General features: G+C 41.6%; 1 protein-coding gene across 1 annotated transcript in view; it reads right to left on the bottom strand.

Annotated features, from left to right (window-relative positions):
* Positions 1-16,838, bottom strand: part of RACGAP1 (Rac GTPase activating protein 1) — a 33,116-nt gene extending 16,278 nt beyond the window's left edge. The window contains exons 1-5 of the mRNA XM_011228877.3: positions 16,686-16,838; positions 9,639-9,727; positions 3,824-4,026; positions 2,670-2,806; positions 1,653-1,722 (exon numbers count right to left, since the gene is read on the bottom strand). Coding sequence (XP_011227179.1) covers positions 1,653-1,722; positions 2,670-2,806; positions 3,824-4,026; positions 9,639-9,723 — 495 coding nt within the window. The 5' untranslated portion in view covers positions 9,724-9,727; positions 16,686-16,838. The remainder of the gene's footprint in view (positions 1-1,652; positions 1,723-2,669; positions 2,807-3,823; positions 4,027-9,638; positions 9,728-16,685) is intronic.
* Positions 16,839-17,216: the final 378 nt, after the last annotated feature.

The following is a 17,216-nucleotide window of genomic DNA, read 5'->3' on the forward strand; positions in this document are numbered from 1 at the left end:
AGTAGTCGTCACTTGTTTCACTACCAGAAAACCAGCCACGAGAACCTCCTGATTTATTGCTTTGTTTGCTAGCTTTCAGCCAGTAAAACAGGAAAGATACACAAACCGATAAACCACCAATCTCTGAACATCAAAGATTGAAATATCAGGAGATGACCTTTTATGCAGAAACACCACCGTAAGTTAAGAAAAGGGTGCCACCCCACAAAGCAGGGTGACAAAGAGTTTAAGCCAGTTAACCATTGTGTAACAAAGCATTATAGAGTGCCTGGAAACTTTGTCAGTCTTCAGGCTGAAGTTCCAGAGCACCAGTTTCCTTCTAATTGTGAAGTATGACTAAGTTTTCTTCAAGAACCAAACTAATTCTGAAATAAGGCACAAGTCTATTCTCTCCAAGAGCAGCAAATAAACCCTGCCTGGGTAGAATCTTGCTAATTTTTTTTTTTTATTGCTAGCTGGAGCTGTAAGCCACGACACAGTCAATTAGCACTCGTAGTTCGCAGATCCGTTAAATAAATTTAACCTCATACCAAATCCTGAGTTCTATATTCTCACTTCCAGAAACTAAACATATAAGCCAGTCTCTTATAGCCTGTGTGGATTTTTATTTTACAATGCTAGCTCATGGGGCGCCTGGGTGGCTCAGTCATTAAGCGTCTGCCTTCGGCTCAGGTTATGATCTCAGGGTCCTGGGATCAAGCCCTGCATTGGGCTCCCTGCTCAAGCGGGAGTTTGCTTCCCCCCCTCCCACTCTCCCTCCTTGTGTTCCCTCTCTTGCTGTCTCTCTGTCAAATAAATAAATAAAATCTTAAAAAAAAAAAATTGCTAGTTCAGGGACGCCCAAGTGGTGCAGTTGGTTAAGCGTCTGACTCTTGGTTTTGGCTAAGGTCATGATCTCAGGGTCCTGAGATCGGGCTCCACTGCGTCAGGCTCCACGCTCAGTGGAATCTGCATAAAGACACTTTCTTGGGGTGCCTGGGTGGCTCAGTGGTTGTCTCCCTTCAGCTCAGGGCGTGATCCCAGGGTGCTGGGATCGAGCCCCACATCGGGCTCTCTGCTCTGCTGGGAGCCTGCTTCTTCCTCTCCCACTCCCCCTGCTTGTGTTCCCTCTCTCACTGGCTGTCTCACTCTCTGTCAAATAAATAAAATCTTTAAAAAAAAAAAATAGAAAAGAAAAAAAAGAGGAGAACCACGACACCTTAAAAAAAAAAAACACTTCTCCCTCTCCTTCCCCTGCACTGTGCGCTCTCTGTGTCTCTCTCATAAATAAATAAAGTCTTTAAATAAATTAATTAATAAAATAAAATGCTAGCTCAAAATCTGTAACACATCAACTAATAAAACAGTAATAAAGGGGGGGGTGCCTGGGTAGCTCAGTCGGTTAAGTGTCTGGCTTCAGCTCAGGTCATGATCCCAGAGTCCTGGGATCGAGCCCCACATCGGGCTCCCTGCTCAGCAGAGAGCCTGCTTCTCCCTCTGTCTGCTGCTCCCCCTGCTTGTGCTCTCTCTCTGTCAAATAAATAAATAAACATCTTTAAAAAAACAAAAGAAAACAGTAATAAAGGAATTCCAGAAGAGAGGACAGGAGAGAGATTCCTGAGGGAGAAGGGGTAAGAAAAATAGACAATTCTCAGAGATCAAACGTTTATTACCAGAGATTCGTCAGTCTTGTCAAAGCTGATATCAGATAAAATTGAACCAGATTCGTCAATAGTTGACAACCTAGATGAAAGAAACAACACAGTATTAGATACAGAAGACTCTGGAAATTAAAATGCACGAACGCCCAGAATGAGTCACAGTGGTTAGGTAACACGAGCAATTTCATAGCAGTGCCTTCCTATGGAGACAATTACAAGTTCAAAGCCTAGTCGTGGTGGCCGCTTGCTATGGTTTCCGTGGGAGAGCACGGCTGTGCACGCGTGAGGACACACGCAGCACAGCTGCTTTTTCAGCAAAGACCTCACAACAGCAGTTGAAAGTTACAGTCGGGAGCATGGGTGCTACTCCCTGCTGAGAAGGCTACTAAAAATGCATAGGCTGAACAAAGAGTGAAGTTTAATCTGATCCCAATTGTGGTTGCTTTCTACAAGAAAGAGTATCACCTAGCATTAGCTTTTGAAGAAATTAAGCCCATATATCTTCTCAGTTATAAAGATTCCCCATAAAACAACCAGGCAACAAAATGAATAGCTCTAAGAGTGCTGATCTTTCCCTACGTATTGTATTGGGGGTGTTCAATTCAAGGGCTGGGTGAGACTCTTTTAAATAGTGATGCAGGGGAACCAAAGTTATTGTCTGGCCTTGGCTCACAGAAGGCCTTCTAAACCAGAAGAGCCGCACGAGCTCTCTGGAGAGTAAACACTGCAAGTATTGCTGAACTGCCACTTTCACCTTTCGTTTTCTTAGCAATGAGCGGGATTAGTTCTTGACGTGTAATTTAGCACCAACATCAAAATTTTACCCACGGTGAAACAACATCCTAAGGAAAGATCAAACACAAAAGAAGATAAAAGAAATTGGGAGGCCCTTGTGCCTTCATTTCCCACCCACCCTTCCTCCCAAGTCTTTTTCTGCTTTATTCAGCACACATTCCAGAAACAGTCTATTTGAGAGTTCGGATAACAAGAACTTCTGACGGCAGCGCTGCTCGTGATGCGGTTCCCCACCTTTTGCCCGCAGCATTGCCGCTGGACGGCTGGCCTCTGTTGAGAAAAGCCAGGGCTGATTTCTGCTCCTCGCTTAGCTGAATGCTGCCAGATGTGTCACACATGAGCATCTCCCGAATCAGCTGAATCTGCCTTTCCTGCAGACCAAAGCAGAGTAAAACATCCTCACTAACCAGGAAAGAAAGCTTCACCTCAAATTTATGGGACGGGCAGACCAGAAGACATTAAAATACAGCATTATGCAAATGAGCCTTGAGGAAGGCTGCTACACTGATAGCATATTAATTCACATCAAGCCCAGATTGTGTCTCTGATTTCTGACTGGTAAAATGAACTCCATCCAGAATAGTGGGCTTTCTGCTACAAGACTTTTGGGTCAAGCTGCTAATCCAAGACATTACTGCAAAATGAAGAGTCCCAAAATAGATTTTGCATAGCGAAAACAATTTAGTGTCATTTTATCAGGACAATTATTGGCTTCCTCTATGGATCAAAGCAGCCACCCACCTTTCTAAATGGTGGAGCAAAATGCATTAAAATGGATACAAAGCTGTGACACACTGGAACCAGTCAATTTGAGCTTACTGAGGCATTTAACACTGTACCAAGATGGATTAGTGCTTCCTCGAAAAGGCTTTCCTTTGTACCATGACCCACGCTGGTACATCAAAATGATAGTGTTCCACGTTAGTCACATTGCTCAACTGGCTGAATACATCTAGCCCCTTCCCCTGAATTAGGAGCAGTAATGATGGAAAACCTTAGACTTGTCTTGCCTGTATCAGTAACAAAGTACTAGCTATTGACAAAAGGATGAGGATATTCTGGGTGGCATGAGAGACAGCCAACATCTTGAGACAGATCAAGCATGCTAGGCATTCCCTGCCTAATTCTTTAAATTCTCATCTGAAATCTATTAAGTCATAGTTCCAAGTCTAAAAGAGAAAAAAAAATTCAAATTTCAGCCTATGAAGAACAGGATTCCTACGATGCAATTTCGGTTCCAATCAAGGCCAACTTGTCAGTGGACAGGTTGCTTTTAGTTCTTTAACATGGAAGAAGAAACTGAGTATAACTGGCAGGTGGAAACATGACCAGATGATGCCGCCCCCTCCCCCCACGGCCACAGTTCTGGCGTAGAGAACAATACACACCAGCTTTTCACAGTCAGCCTCAGCTCGCTGTCTCCGTTTGATCTCGACATCCACCTGATTGCGTGCGTGCTTCAGTTTAACATCCAGAGCACTACGCTCGGTCTCTGCTTTCATCAAAAGATCCTTGTACTTCCCCAGCTCGTGGTCTGTTCTCTGCCACTTTTTACGGAAATCTTCAAAGTCCTTTGCCAATTGGATGAATTCTAAGGAAAGGGGGAAACTTCAATAATTGGAGCATCAAACACAGTCCTAATGCTCGAAAGATTGAGTCCTCTAGTTAGTTTTCCTCCAAATATATAATTAAGGGACCAGCTAAACTCGGGGCAAAGCCAGCTGAAAATAACCAGGAGAAGACCCTGGATATATGTTCATCACCCTGCATGACAGCTTTGTGGAGAGCAATTCCTGTTTCGATAGGCCACTCACTTTGGCTTAGCCAGTGGCATCTGCTATGGAATAAGGAACTCATTAGTCACCTGGCTCCAGATGTAATACCAACACTGGAAGCTCCTGAACAGAAGGCAATCAGAGGGGGATACCTTTGGGGCAGCTGTCACGCACCAGGACAGTTACAGCTATAAAACAAAAACAGCCTCCTTTAGAGTCACGCATTGCTGCGCCAGAGAGACGTTAAACAGCGAATTAAAATATAACTGCTGTAATATGCTCCAGTAGATGCAGATTAATATTACAGATGTCTAGGCCTGCAATTCCATTCAACTATATAATTATACAAATATTGATTTGAAAGAGCCAATTTGCTTGTGCTGTTTAACACTGCCCTGAAGGGTGTATAAACATTTCAGCGGGAAAGACACAGTAAGAACAGATCATACTAACTTTGGGTGAGTCACCGATGGCAGAATGTGGACTCTTTCCACGTGTCTCCTAGAGACAGCATCACTTCCAAGGCAGTGCCTCAAAGCATGATGACCCTGGTGGCGTTCACACTTGCCACCTGCTATTGGCAAAGACTGTTCTACACTGCCTTCCTATTTTCTCATTACCCTCAATCTACCTCTAGGCATCACTCCCCACCACCTCCATGGAGGAAGTTCCCAAGGTGTACATCTGCTGCTGGCCAAACTAACCCAGTTTACAACTGAAACTAGGCCACAGGCACACAAAGCTAGCAGATTCTTGGGTAGTAAGGGCACTTTTCCTAATTGAATTTAACCTGAGAACACAGAAGCAATGAATATAGTGCCCTTTTCAGTCTTAATAATTTGACTGAATTTCAAACTTACAAAATAGGACGCCAATTCAATCTGGAGAAAGCAAGTCTTATGCATAAGGACACTTCAGTTTGTAACAAATAACAGGTTTTAGCAGAACAGGATATTATGACCTAGTTATCTTAGACGATGCAACTATCAAAAATAAATATATATACACACACGTACATACACACAGATATATATACGGCTGCAATTCAAATAGCTTTAAATAGTATGTTCGTTTTGTTAAGTTTAGAACACATAACTAAATTTTTTCCTTCTTAATTTAAAGAAAAAGGAAATATATCCTTTTGCCAATTAAACTATTTCAACAATGCAGATTCACAAAAATTTTTTTTAAAGAGCTGGTTCTTAGCCATGTTCACTCCGGCAATTCATCAAGTACCGTACTTAGGATTCGTGTACTTTTCTGATGTATGTAATGGTACTTCAATTTCAAATATATAAAACACAAGAAATATACTTTTCGGGGCTCCTGGGTGGCACAGCGGTTAAGCGTCTGCCTTCAGCTCAGGGCGTGATCCCGGCGTTGTGGGATCGAGCCCCATGTCAGGCTCCTCCGCTGTGAGCCTGCTTCTTCCTCTCCCACTCCCCCTGCTTGTGTTCCCTCTCTCGCTGGCTGTCTCTATCCCTGTCAAATAAATAAGTAAAATCTTTAAAAAAAAAAGGGGGGGGGGCGCCTGGGTGGTACAGCGGTTAGGCGTCTGCCTTCGGTTCAGGGCGTGATCCCGGCGTTGTGGGATCGGGCCCCACATCAGGCTCCTCCGCTATGGGCCTGCATCTTCCTCTCCCACTCCCCCTGCTTGTGTTCCCTCTCTCACTGGCTGTCTCTATCTCTGTCGAATAAATAAATAAAATCTTAAAAAAAAAAAAAAAAAGAAAGAAATATACTTTTCAACTACATGTCTAAAAACTTTCTAGCTCCACACTGTGGTCAATTAAATGTTTCTAAATATAGTGCCACATACACACTCAAATATCTACTGAATTGAAAAACAATTTTGAGAATGAACAAGATTTCCATTGGACCTAATTTTGCTCGTTTGTTCTTTAGGACACCCCTTTAAAAAAAAAAAGATTCTTTAAATTTATTTGAGAGAGAGAGAGAGAGCAGGAGCAGGGGGGGAGGGACAGAAGGAGAGGGAGAAGCAGGCTCCCTGCTGAGTAGGGAGCCTGACGTGGGGGTCCATCCCAGGACCCTGAGATCATGACCTGAGCCACCCAAGTGCCCCAAGGACACTACTTGATAAATCTTATTAAATTTGGGGTTTAATCCCTATTAATTGTTAATTGGCATATATTATAAGTCTAACGGAACTGGACGATGGAACTCAAACCAAGTAAAGTATCAGTTCATCTCCAGGACAGTTCCTATTTTAATAGTATGGATGATTCAACTTGGTTTATATTAGACCAAACCAGAACATTTGCATACCTAAGATATTACTTAGGTACAATTCTGTTATGAACTAAGTTTGCTAGGATGGGTCAAAACGGCACGTTAGATCACAGATCAGGAAAAATTCTGATATTGGAGATCAAAAAACATGGTATTTTTTTGGGTCAGTTTGTGAATCACAATTCCAACTTGGTACCAGCCCCCTTCATGAAGTACATACACGTTAGAAATATTTATTAACTTCAAATTACCTCCCTTAAAAAGTTATGTATATATTAAACTATAAAATGAATCTATCAAAAAGCAATTAAGGGAAATTTCCTTAAAACAAATTAAGGATAATCTCGGATTCATTAAAAACAAAACAAAACGAAACAAAACAGGATTTGGTTCATAGTTCAGCAAATAGATTAAAACCATCCCAGAGATCTTGTTTTCTCAGCTCACTCCTCCTGGGGCCTTTGCATAGGCTCTTCCCTTTGTTTTCCCCACCACTCTCTAAGCTTCTTAAGGACAAGGGCGCTGTGTCTCTTTTATCTCCAGTGCCTTGTAGCACACAGTAGGCACTTAAATATTCATTGAACAAATAAATGAAGAATTGCTGTTTAGATCAAATTTAAACTCCAGGCATCCAAGCCCACCTCACCAGTCTATTCAAACTTACCTCCCACCACTACACAATACCCTTTCTTGTCCCTGCCCCCAGAACAGACCCATGCTTATTTCTGCCTTCTCCCTTGTGATCAAGCTGTGTACTCCAAACAGAATGCTCTACCTACACTCTTCTTTATGTATCCATTCTTCTAGTCCCATCTGTTCTATGAATCCTTTCCTAATCTGTTTGTTCCACATTACATTTTTCCATACTTCCCAAAAGTATATATCTTGACACTGTAATCTTCTGTTTCATAAGAAACCTATCTCTGAAACTTAAATACCATAAGCTTCTTGAAGATAGGCACAAAGTCATATACGCTGTAGTATCACCTACTGTATACAGCATAACACAAACCTAGCATTGTGTTGGCACACAACAGGTACCTGATAAAAATTAAGTTATACTTATTCCCAATTTACACACCAAGGGCATTAAAAAAATTCAGGCAGCTCACAATTAGAAGATAAAAACAATGTAGACTGGGGAAATCAAAGATAAGGAGGTTATTAAAGTCATTTTATTTGAATATTAACCTTCACTCTGATCTTTCAGGAACCTTGGACTTAGCTAAAAGCAAGATGAACAAACCTATACAAAAAGGAGAGAGAAGAATGAAGTAACTGACGAAAGACAAGAATAAGAAGTCAGGATACTTAATCATGGGAGGAATTCCTAAGATCAAAGAAGAGGACAGAGACTGAGATGGTTGTAGAAAGGAGATTCTAGAGTCTAGAAAACATGAAGCCACTCTATTTCCTCCAAAGCCAACATTCCAAATTAGGGATCTGGAGAGGGAGGCAAAACATACCTCTATTTTATAACAGGAATCAATGGGAAGATAGAAATGTGTTTATAAAACAAGGATACTTGTAAAAATAAATATCTATTTTTGGGGGCATAATTATTCCAAAGTATTTTCACAACTAACTAGTATCTTGTTTTTATCCCCAAACACTCACAGCACTCCCTCAAAGATAAAGACATTTGAATTCCTATTTTACAGATGGAGAAATAGACACAGAAATAAGTTGAAAGCCTGTACTAGTTATTGAGACTCCAAACCTCAGATTCCTCCCTGTACCCCCACATCCTATTGGCTGCCTCCTCGTAGAAATCTTATCACAGTCTCTTATACCCATTTCCCCTGATTTCCGTCTTCACAAACACCATTCTAGCTAGGGCTCCTTCTGCCTCTTCCCTGAGCTATGGCAACCACATCCTCATCGGTCTCCCAGCATCCCCCTCTGCCAGGGTCATCTTCCAAAAGCTCCGCTCTGATTATGCCACTCCCCCCTTACTCCTACTCCCCTCAAGCCCCACACTCACTTGCCTCTACCCTAAATGCTCTCTTTCGTCTGTGTCTGTTGGGATCTCGCCCTCCATCTACGGCTCCACCCTACTTTTGCCCATGAGCCCATTTAGTCATCCCTTCCCCTCAACTCAACATGTGCTAGAAGCTGTTTTAGGTTCTTGCTAAATATTTGCTGAATGAGCCTGAATTTTAAGATCTCTTATCCAATACTCTTCCCCACTGGGCTCCAAAGTAATCCATCTTCTGAGATGATGTGACCTCAAAGAGAAGCCTAATTAGTATGCCATCATGGTTACTGAGCTGGTATCAGATGATAGGGTCATGCAACAGCTACTAAGAGAGAGAAAATAGAATATTGTTTTAAAAGGCCTGTAAGTGGATAAGAGCTATTAAAAACATCAAATTAAAGAAAATGCTGAATGGCATAAGCAGGACACCATACTAAGTACTGTGAAGATCTTAAAAAAAAAAAAAAGTTGGAGACACAGTTCTTACATTACTTTTATACCAGAGGCTGACTTAAGAGCAATGCTTACTAAATTAGGTATTAATGAAAATCTGAAATGGAAGACGATGGCAACCCAAAGAAAAGCTGATAAAAAAAAATAATTCCTTAGATCACTTAAGTCAGGGCCATCAGCCCCCCTCCTTCTTCACTAATCTACTTCCCAGACCACCATCCTATCACCACCTCCTTTTTCTCCCCAGCTCTATACCCAATTTCTTACTAAGAATCAAATGCACGAAATAGGTGAAAGCAGATGAATAGTCCCTTCTTCAAAAAGAAATTATGACGTTTTTCCCCTCTCTCTCTTCAAGTGAAAATGTATAGCACAGAGGGAAAGCCCAGGATAAAAAATATAGACAACAACCACTCTAAAGAAAGAAGCAACATCCTTGGAACTTCAGATTTTACCCAGTTCTTGGTATAAACGTGAATTGGCAACTAATGCCAAATAGTCAATGGAAAGAGAATCTTGATAATGAAAGCAACCTGGGTGCACCCACTTAAGAACAACTATAGAAAAAAGTGACCAGTTAGAATGAGTGTCCATTAAGCTTTGAGCATGGATAAGTGACAGTCATCTTTTTTTTAGGAAGCCCAAATGAAAAAAAATTTTAAGATTGGAATACATTTCAGCTTTGCAGAAAACCCGAATCTGAAATCTGTTTTTTCTCTTCATGTAGGCCAGCTCAGGATGACTTACGGAGTTCATTTCCTTCACTGAGAATCTCCACCCGGCGTACAAGCTGCTCAAACAGATTCCGCAAATTCAGCATCGTCGTATCCATCTTTCTGCCAAGAAATCAAATATACATTAGGGGTCCTGCCTTCTCCCCCAGACAAAAGATTCAGCAGCAATCCCATACAGCCATCGGTGACTAACATCTGGACTCTTCCATTTGTAAGCTACCATTATAAGGATCTCAAGCCAACGATCAGTGTTTTGTACTATCTTTAATACAAAAACAAAGCTGGAATGTTTAACACTCATTTGAAAATCAGAAAAGCATTTCAGACCTCCAAATATAACACGCCCTTCCTGCCTACGTCTTTTCCTCCACTCTGCAATCACTCTGGAGCTGTGAGGAAAGCAATTAAGGACAAGCATGTCAGTTGATTACTAGGTGACCAACTATGAAATGTGGCTCTTAGTCTATTGATTAATATAATGCTTTTGCCACTTTAATCCTTCTGGACTTTGAAGACCTCCAACACAATTTAAAAGGTTTATTTTTAATTTCATTTTTAGCTAGTACCCTTATTGCAACTGCCTTTTAAAATGCAGCACATGGTCAGCACATTTCCTACCAACGGCACAGATGACGTCACACGAGTGATTAAGTGAGGAAATCGCCAGCTCAGCAACACAAGAATTATTTCTGTAATGCAGGGCTCTCTGCTGGACTGTGTGCAGGGACTATGTCTAATAAATTTATACTAAGTATAGGCAAAGGATTATGTTGTACCACATTCTGGCATCAAGGAGACAATACACCACCTTCACAGTTAGAAGGGCAAAGGAAAAAAAATCATTTGCTACTGTGTTCTGTATAGCGAATTTCTGGCTTCATATTTCCCCCCAAGACCTGCTGATATCACAGTAAAAACGGTGTCCTCACCAACAGTTCTGTTCTGAATAGACTTTAACTGGAAACACTTTGAGGAAATAAGATCTTCATTTAACAGTCAAGAAAAAAAGACATCGGGGCGCCTGGGTGGCACAGCGGTTGAGCGTCTGCCTTCGGCTCAGGGCGTGATCCCGGCGTTATGGGATCGAGCCCCACATCAGGCTCTTCCGCTATGAGCCTGCTTCTTCCTCTCCCACTCACCCTGCTTGTGTTCCCTCTCTCCCTGGCTGTCTCTATCTCTGTTGAATAAAAAAAAAAAAAGAAAGAAAAGAAAAGAAAAAAAGACATCAACTGGACGTTACAAAAATTATCAAGGAAATGAAACAAAAATTAAATTTCATTTGAAAACTGAATGTCCTTAGAAATACCATTAAAGAATTCTTGTGTTTCTCCAAATCACCCTTCGACATTCTAGTCTAGGCCCTTATTTCATGCATCTAAATAAAATTTTAAGAACTCTTTTATGGGGGCGCCAGTGTGGCTCAGTTGGCTGAGCATTTGCCTTCCGCTGAGGTCATGATCCCAGAGTCCTGGGATGGAGCCCTGTGTCTGGCTCCCTGCTCAGCTGGGAGCCTGCTTCTCCCTCTCCCTCTGCCTGCAGCTCTGCCTGCTTGTGTTCTCGCTCTGTCTAAATAAATAAATAATTAATTAATTAATTAATTAATTAAAATCTTTAGGGGAAAAAAAGAAAAGAAATAACTCTTTTATGAAGGTTTAGTGATTTTACAATGTTTATGATTGTACCATAAGCTATGAGGATAGAACAGAGTTAAAAAAGAAAAAACAAAAAACCCACGAAGGACAAAGGAATATATAAACATAAAGATATTATCTACTAAATGCTACAAGAGTTATTTATTTGTACTCGAACGATGATTGGTCTAATAGCCAAAAACCTTTCAATTCGAAGCTTGGAAGCAACGTATACCTGAATCAGGGCCGGAAACCAAGATTTTCAAATGGCAATGTATCTGTTCCAAGCTACATAATCACAGCGAGCTGCTAAGCAACCAGACTAACAAATTTATTACAAAGATCTTTCTCTAAACTAAGAACAAAACTAAAAGAATAGCATTAAAACTGGCAGGAAGAGATCTGGAAGTTGTGGAGATGCCCGTGGATTTAAGAGTACGACAAAACGGGCACATACACCCAAATGCTACAGGACAGGAGCAGGGCACTAAGTAGTTTATTCAAACGATGATTTCCTTTGGCTCCAGTAAAAATGGGAAGAGACTGATCCGTTTTAATGTAGGGCACTGATTTCCATTATCTCAGCAGTCATCTATGCATTCTAAGACTCTAAGACTGTGAGCTCCACACATAGGAAAACTTCTAACTGCCCAAGAATGCAGAAAAAGGAAGATTTCACAGTGCAACTAGAATATTAAAAACTGGTTCTTAAAAAAAAAAAAAAATCAGAAGGTTTGATTTTTTTTTTCCCTTTTTTTTAAGATTTTATTTATTCATTGGACAGAGAGACAGCCAGCGAGAGAGGGAACACAAGCAGGGGGAGTGGGAGAGGAAGAAGCAGGCTCACAGCAGAGGAGCCTGATATGGGGCTCGATCCCACAACGCCAGGATCACGCCCTGAGCCGAAGGCAGTCGCTCAACCGCTGTGCCACCCAGGCGCCCCCAGAAGGTTTGATGTTTTAAATGACAATACAACAACCTGATTCTTTGTCCCCTTTAAAAGAAATTCTCACATTTCCTCAAGTTCTTCTAGCCCACTATTCTTCTTGGCTATGTTCTTTGTGCATACCACTCCCCAGAGTGAGGGCTGTGGGGAGGTACGTTCTTGAAAACACAACCAGATGCCTAAAAAGACTAAAGACACAGAGAACCTACCTGGGGACATCTGCTCATTGTAGTAACAGTTATCTCATACAACTACCTCCATCGACATTATTGTCCAAACATGATGCCTGGTACCCAGGAGGCAGATGTCTAACTGAACTCCCAGTGCTCTGCTATAAAACAACAGAGGGTAACCCTCAACTGTCAGACCATCAGAGTCTCCAGATTTAGAGTTTTACGAAGGGTTTATGGATTTTTTTCTATTCTTCCCTCTCAACACCAGATATTCCCTAAAATTCAATCCTGCAGAGTATCCTGGGAAAATCTCTCGAAGAACTTATCAAAACTATCCGACCTTAGTCATCACAGCTCTCCAGATGATCACCCATCCCACTCCAGCCTCTCTCCTAACTGTAGTCCTGTAGGTCTTAATTTGCTTAGGATGCCCTGGAGGGGAAGCTTGATTCTGAGCCTTCGCTCTATCCTTCCCCATCATATATATTAGCAACAACTCTACTCACTGACCTACTCTACCAACTCCCAATTTTGATTTCCTTATCATTCACTCAGTTCCAAACCTCAGAATCACTGTAAGTTCCTCTCTTTCTGACAAGTATGATCATCATACCCATGGACTTTTCTCTCATGTTCTCTACCCAACCCCTAATCACTTGGCAGGCTGTCATCATTCACTTCAACTGACCTTTCCCCCACTGCTTTGCTCAGTTGGCACTCAGACACATACACCTTGCCCTCTAATTTAACTTTACCACATTTCTACCCTATATCCCAGGTAGACTGTATACGTGAGAGGAGAAACGTTACCTTTGACACTATTGTATTACACACACTCAATATTTAAAAATAAATATTTGATACGGGTGCCTGGCTGGCTCAGTCAGGGTCTTACTCTTGATCTCAGGGTCATGGGTGGGAGCCCCACGTTGGGCGTAGAATTTACTAAATAAATAAATGATAAATGGAAACCAGAGAACACATACACACAACCATGAGTCTATTGTCAAAAGAATTTCCATTCTATCTGAACATCAATGTGTAATAAAGATGAAAACTGAAACAACAGTTTAAAAAAGGTGTGGCTTGGACAGAAGCCCTGCGATAAAGTTTTAGTTCTTCTATTTGCTAGTATAACCCGGGGTAAGTCGAATTCTGAGACTCATTTATAAGCGGGAACAATAACACTTGGCCTATTTACCTCACAGGATAGCATCAATACACGTAGGTAAAAGTTTTATAATGTATAAATTGAACCTTACTATAGGGTATTATAGTGGGTATGACATTTTTTTGTTTTTTGTTTTGGCCTGATAATTGTTATTTACATCATACCCCAGTGATTACCAAATCATAGCTGGAACCCAGACCAAGAGAATGGAGAAGATAGCAAAATTTGACCAGGTCTAGGCTCTTTAGCAAGCTGTCTTACATGAGGCTTGTAGCATCTGAAAATAGCTTTTCCTCTAACACAGGTTTACTTAGGGTAATCCAAAAACGGCACTAGCAAAATATAATCCTCTTCTCTTTATATGCCAGGGGACCATGTATTTTTATTAATGTTCTATAGAAGTGACATTCGGGAATTATTTATAGATGACAAAAATATCTTTCTGCATCAGTACTAACTGATATCTCAGCCAAATTGTAACTCAAAAAGCTAAAATTTACTCATCCTATTCAATGGCAATTAAAAATGGTCTTAATTTTCCTGTTGGGTCACATTTTCACCCACATGAACACTCCTTTATTTCTCCCCCTTTATTATTTAGTTCCATAGCTAGGAGATACACTAATGTGAAAGGAAACAAAAACAAAGTCATATTGTAGTACATTGCTTTGCAGCTGTAAAACAGCTGTCACTTTTCACTACAGAGGCAGCTGCCTTTTGGGAAAGCTGAAATGATCCCTGTGTGTAGCAAGGAAATCAGTTTGCGGAGCACTTTAAACAAAAAGGTGCTAGAGAATCTCAGTTGTTATTGATGAGAAGCCCCAGAGGTGGAGAAGTCACTATGTTACAGACTCCCAATCTGTGAGTATCCCTGAGGGAGCAATTTCACATCACCAGGAAAGAGTCTCAGCTTGATGTGATTGCTTTGAGTCCCCAATTTAATTTCAATCACCCAGCCAAGAGACAGACATCGTCCTTCAGAATAACAGACTATTACAGATCTTAACTGCAGAGTATCCTGGGAAAAGTCTCTATCCTCTTCTTCCTCCTAGAAACAACACTATTAAGAGATCTATACATCACGTTTTAGAAGCATCAAGGGTGTTAAATATTGTAAGACAAAGCAATGGAAGGTTGTCTGAGTTTTTCAGGAAAGAGTTTTAATGAAAAACATTCTTACAAACATTACTCAATCTGGAGATTCCCAAGAATTCAGCAATACAGGTTTTCCACTGCCAAAGAAAACCATCTCCTAAGACAGTCTCAATACTACAAGATTCTTTCATATGAAAGCATTTCAGAGCAATTCTTTTTCCTAAACGTCCAGCTTCTGCTTTCCTGTATCAGAAGCCTCTATACACCTGGCAGACAGAAGGAATATCTTGAAACCAAATGTTCTTATGAACAAATAAATTGCAGAATGAGTAAAAAGAATGTTCTCAGTCCAATGTGAATGAAGACTAAACTAAAAAGAGGAGTTGAATTATTATTTCTTGGAAAATTATTACCAGTTTAGTATACTAAGGTCTCTTTTTTTCCTTCTTATTCTGTGGATTCTTCCCATTCTGCAGGGTTCCATTCTTCAAGGTCTAGTGTCTTATCAATTCGCTAAAGCATTCCCTAACAATTTCAATCCTAAACAATTATATGCATCTCCTTATCTAATCTTTGCCCTCTATATACTTATATCTCATAATATTGCAACCATAGGTTGATACAATGTTGTGTTTTGCTTTTCTCCAACCATGTTTCCATTAAGTTACAAGAAGCTGATTAACAATTATGTAACCATTCTCTTCTTTGGATATTAATGTAATTTTCAGTTTTTCAGTTACATCTACCTGGGATTTTTTGTATGGTCACTCCCTCACCTCCTAAAGGGATTTATTCAAATGTCATATTCTCATTAAGGTCTTTCCTAACTACCCAATTTTCAATTGCAGCCTTTACCCTCAACACTTCTCTGCTTTATTTTCCTCCAAAACACTTACCTCCATCTAACATACTTACATATTAACTTGTTTATTGTCTGCTTCCCCAACAGTTTAAATTCTAAGAATGCACGGATTTTTGTCTGTTGTGTTCACTGCTGAGCCCCTGTACCCAGAATAGGGCCTGACATTTGGCAAATGATCAATATACATTCACTGAATGAATGAACTGAACATCACTGTGAACAGGTTTTTTTCTTTAGGTGGCTGTATTCCTTAGAGTAGATTTCCAAGGCTGGGATTATCGCAAGGTAAAAACCTCTAATAGCTCTTGATAAATATTGCCAAACTATTTTCTAAAAGGGCTCTACGAATGTACAGTATACTCAATAGTGTAGAGGCCTACTAGATTCACCTCAGTCATCTTAAGTTCTATCAGCCCAAATAAAGTGCAAGCTCCTTTAACGCTAAATAAGATTGTATTGTACTTATATTATGCACTGATTAAATATCTGTTGAATGATTAAGCTATAGGAAAGGCGCCTTCTCTAAACACTTTCAATAACTCGAAAAGCTCACCCCACACATTCAAGGGAATGATAATGACATTTCTTAAAAAAGAAAAAAAAAAAAGGGCTTATCATCTCACCCACCCCACGTTGCTCAACACTCCCTCCGCCTACAAACGAAATTCAGTGAAGAGAAACGTACGTGAAATTTTAAGAGTAAGGCCTCGTTTTTCCTAAGGCTGAGAATTAGGACGGGCCGGGCAAGATGTCATTACCTCGGCCAGCCTACCCGGATACACACAGCCCACAAGGGAGAGAGGCTGCCCGTCAAGCCGCCCCGGCCTCTCAGATACCACGGCTTCTCCCACCCAAAACTCCTTGCTCTTCCAAAGAGAATGGGGGTATTACCCCACCCACTCCCAAACTCTGTATTTAAGTGAAAGTCACTTCTTGGGGGTGGTTCCTGCCCTGTTCAAGCCACCACCTCAAGAAGACGCCCCCAGCTTTCCGCAAAACACAGCTAGGAGAAAGAAGCCCTCCACTCCCAGCCACCGCCCATTCGGGCGGCTGCCCCCCCCGGCCCGAGGAGAGCCCCAGAGCAGGGGCTGTAGGTGCCGGTCTTCTCCCTGAATCCGCGGTGGCCACGGCTCACCACCTCGGACACACTCCCTCCTACCACACACCCAGAGTCAGACGCACCTGTTCTCGCAGCCCCTAGCGCCCACCTGGCCGGGTCCGCCTGGCCCCACTTGGGCCGCCTTCCACTTACTTCCCTCCGCGCCTCACCCAACGGCAGAGGGGCGACGCGCCTCCAGCTCGGGTTTGAAATCCTGCACCAACCAATCACAGAGAAATTTATTCCTCCCGCGCTATCCCGCTACGCTGCGACGCACGCATCAGCGACACGGGGTGGAGGGGGCGGGGCCAGGACCAGGCATGCGCATACTTATAAAACGACGCCAAAGGTAGCCATTTTGACTAAGGTTAGCAGATGGGCGGGGGCGTTGTTTGTTTTTAGGGTCCCCCGCCCCAGATCCCTTTTCTGAAGCCCTTCAGGATACCATGTTGACTAAGGGCAAGTGATACTTCTTGAATGCAGATTATGCCTGGCCTTGCAGTTTCCCCCAGGCAAGAAAATAGGGCTTTGGGAAATTCTCAATTAAACAGTGTCAGGTCCTGCTGTTAAATAGGAGGAATTCCAGAAGGAGATAGAATAGTCATTTGTAACCA

Source organism: Ailuropoda melanoleuca, chromosome 16 (genome assembly GCF_002007445.2).
Source record: "Ailuropoda melanoleuca isolate Jingjing chromosome 16, ASM200744v2, whole genome shotgun sequence".
Classification (NCBI taxonomy): Eukaryota; Metazoa; Chordata; class Mammalia; order Carnivora; family Ursidae; genus Ailuropoda; species Ailuropoda melanoleuca.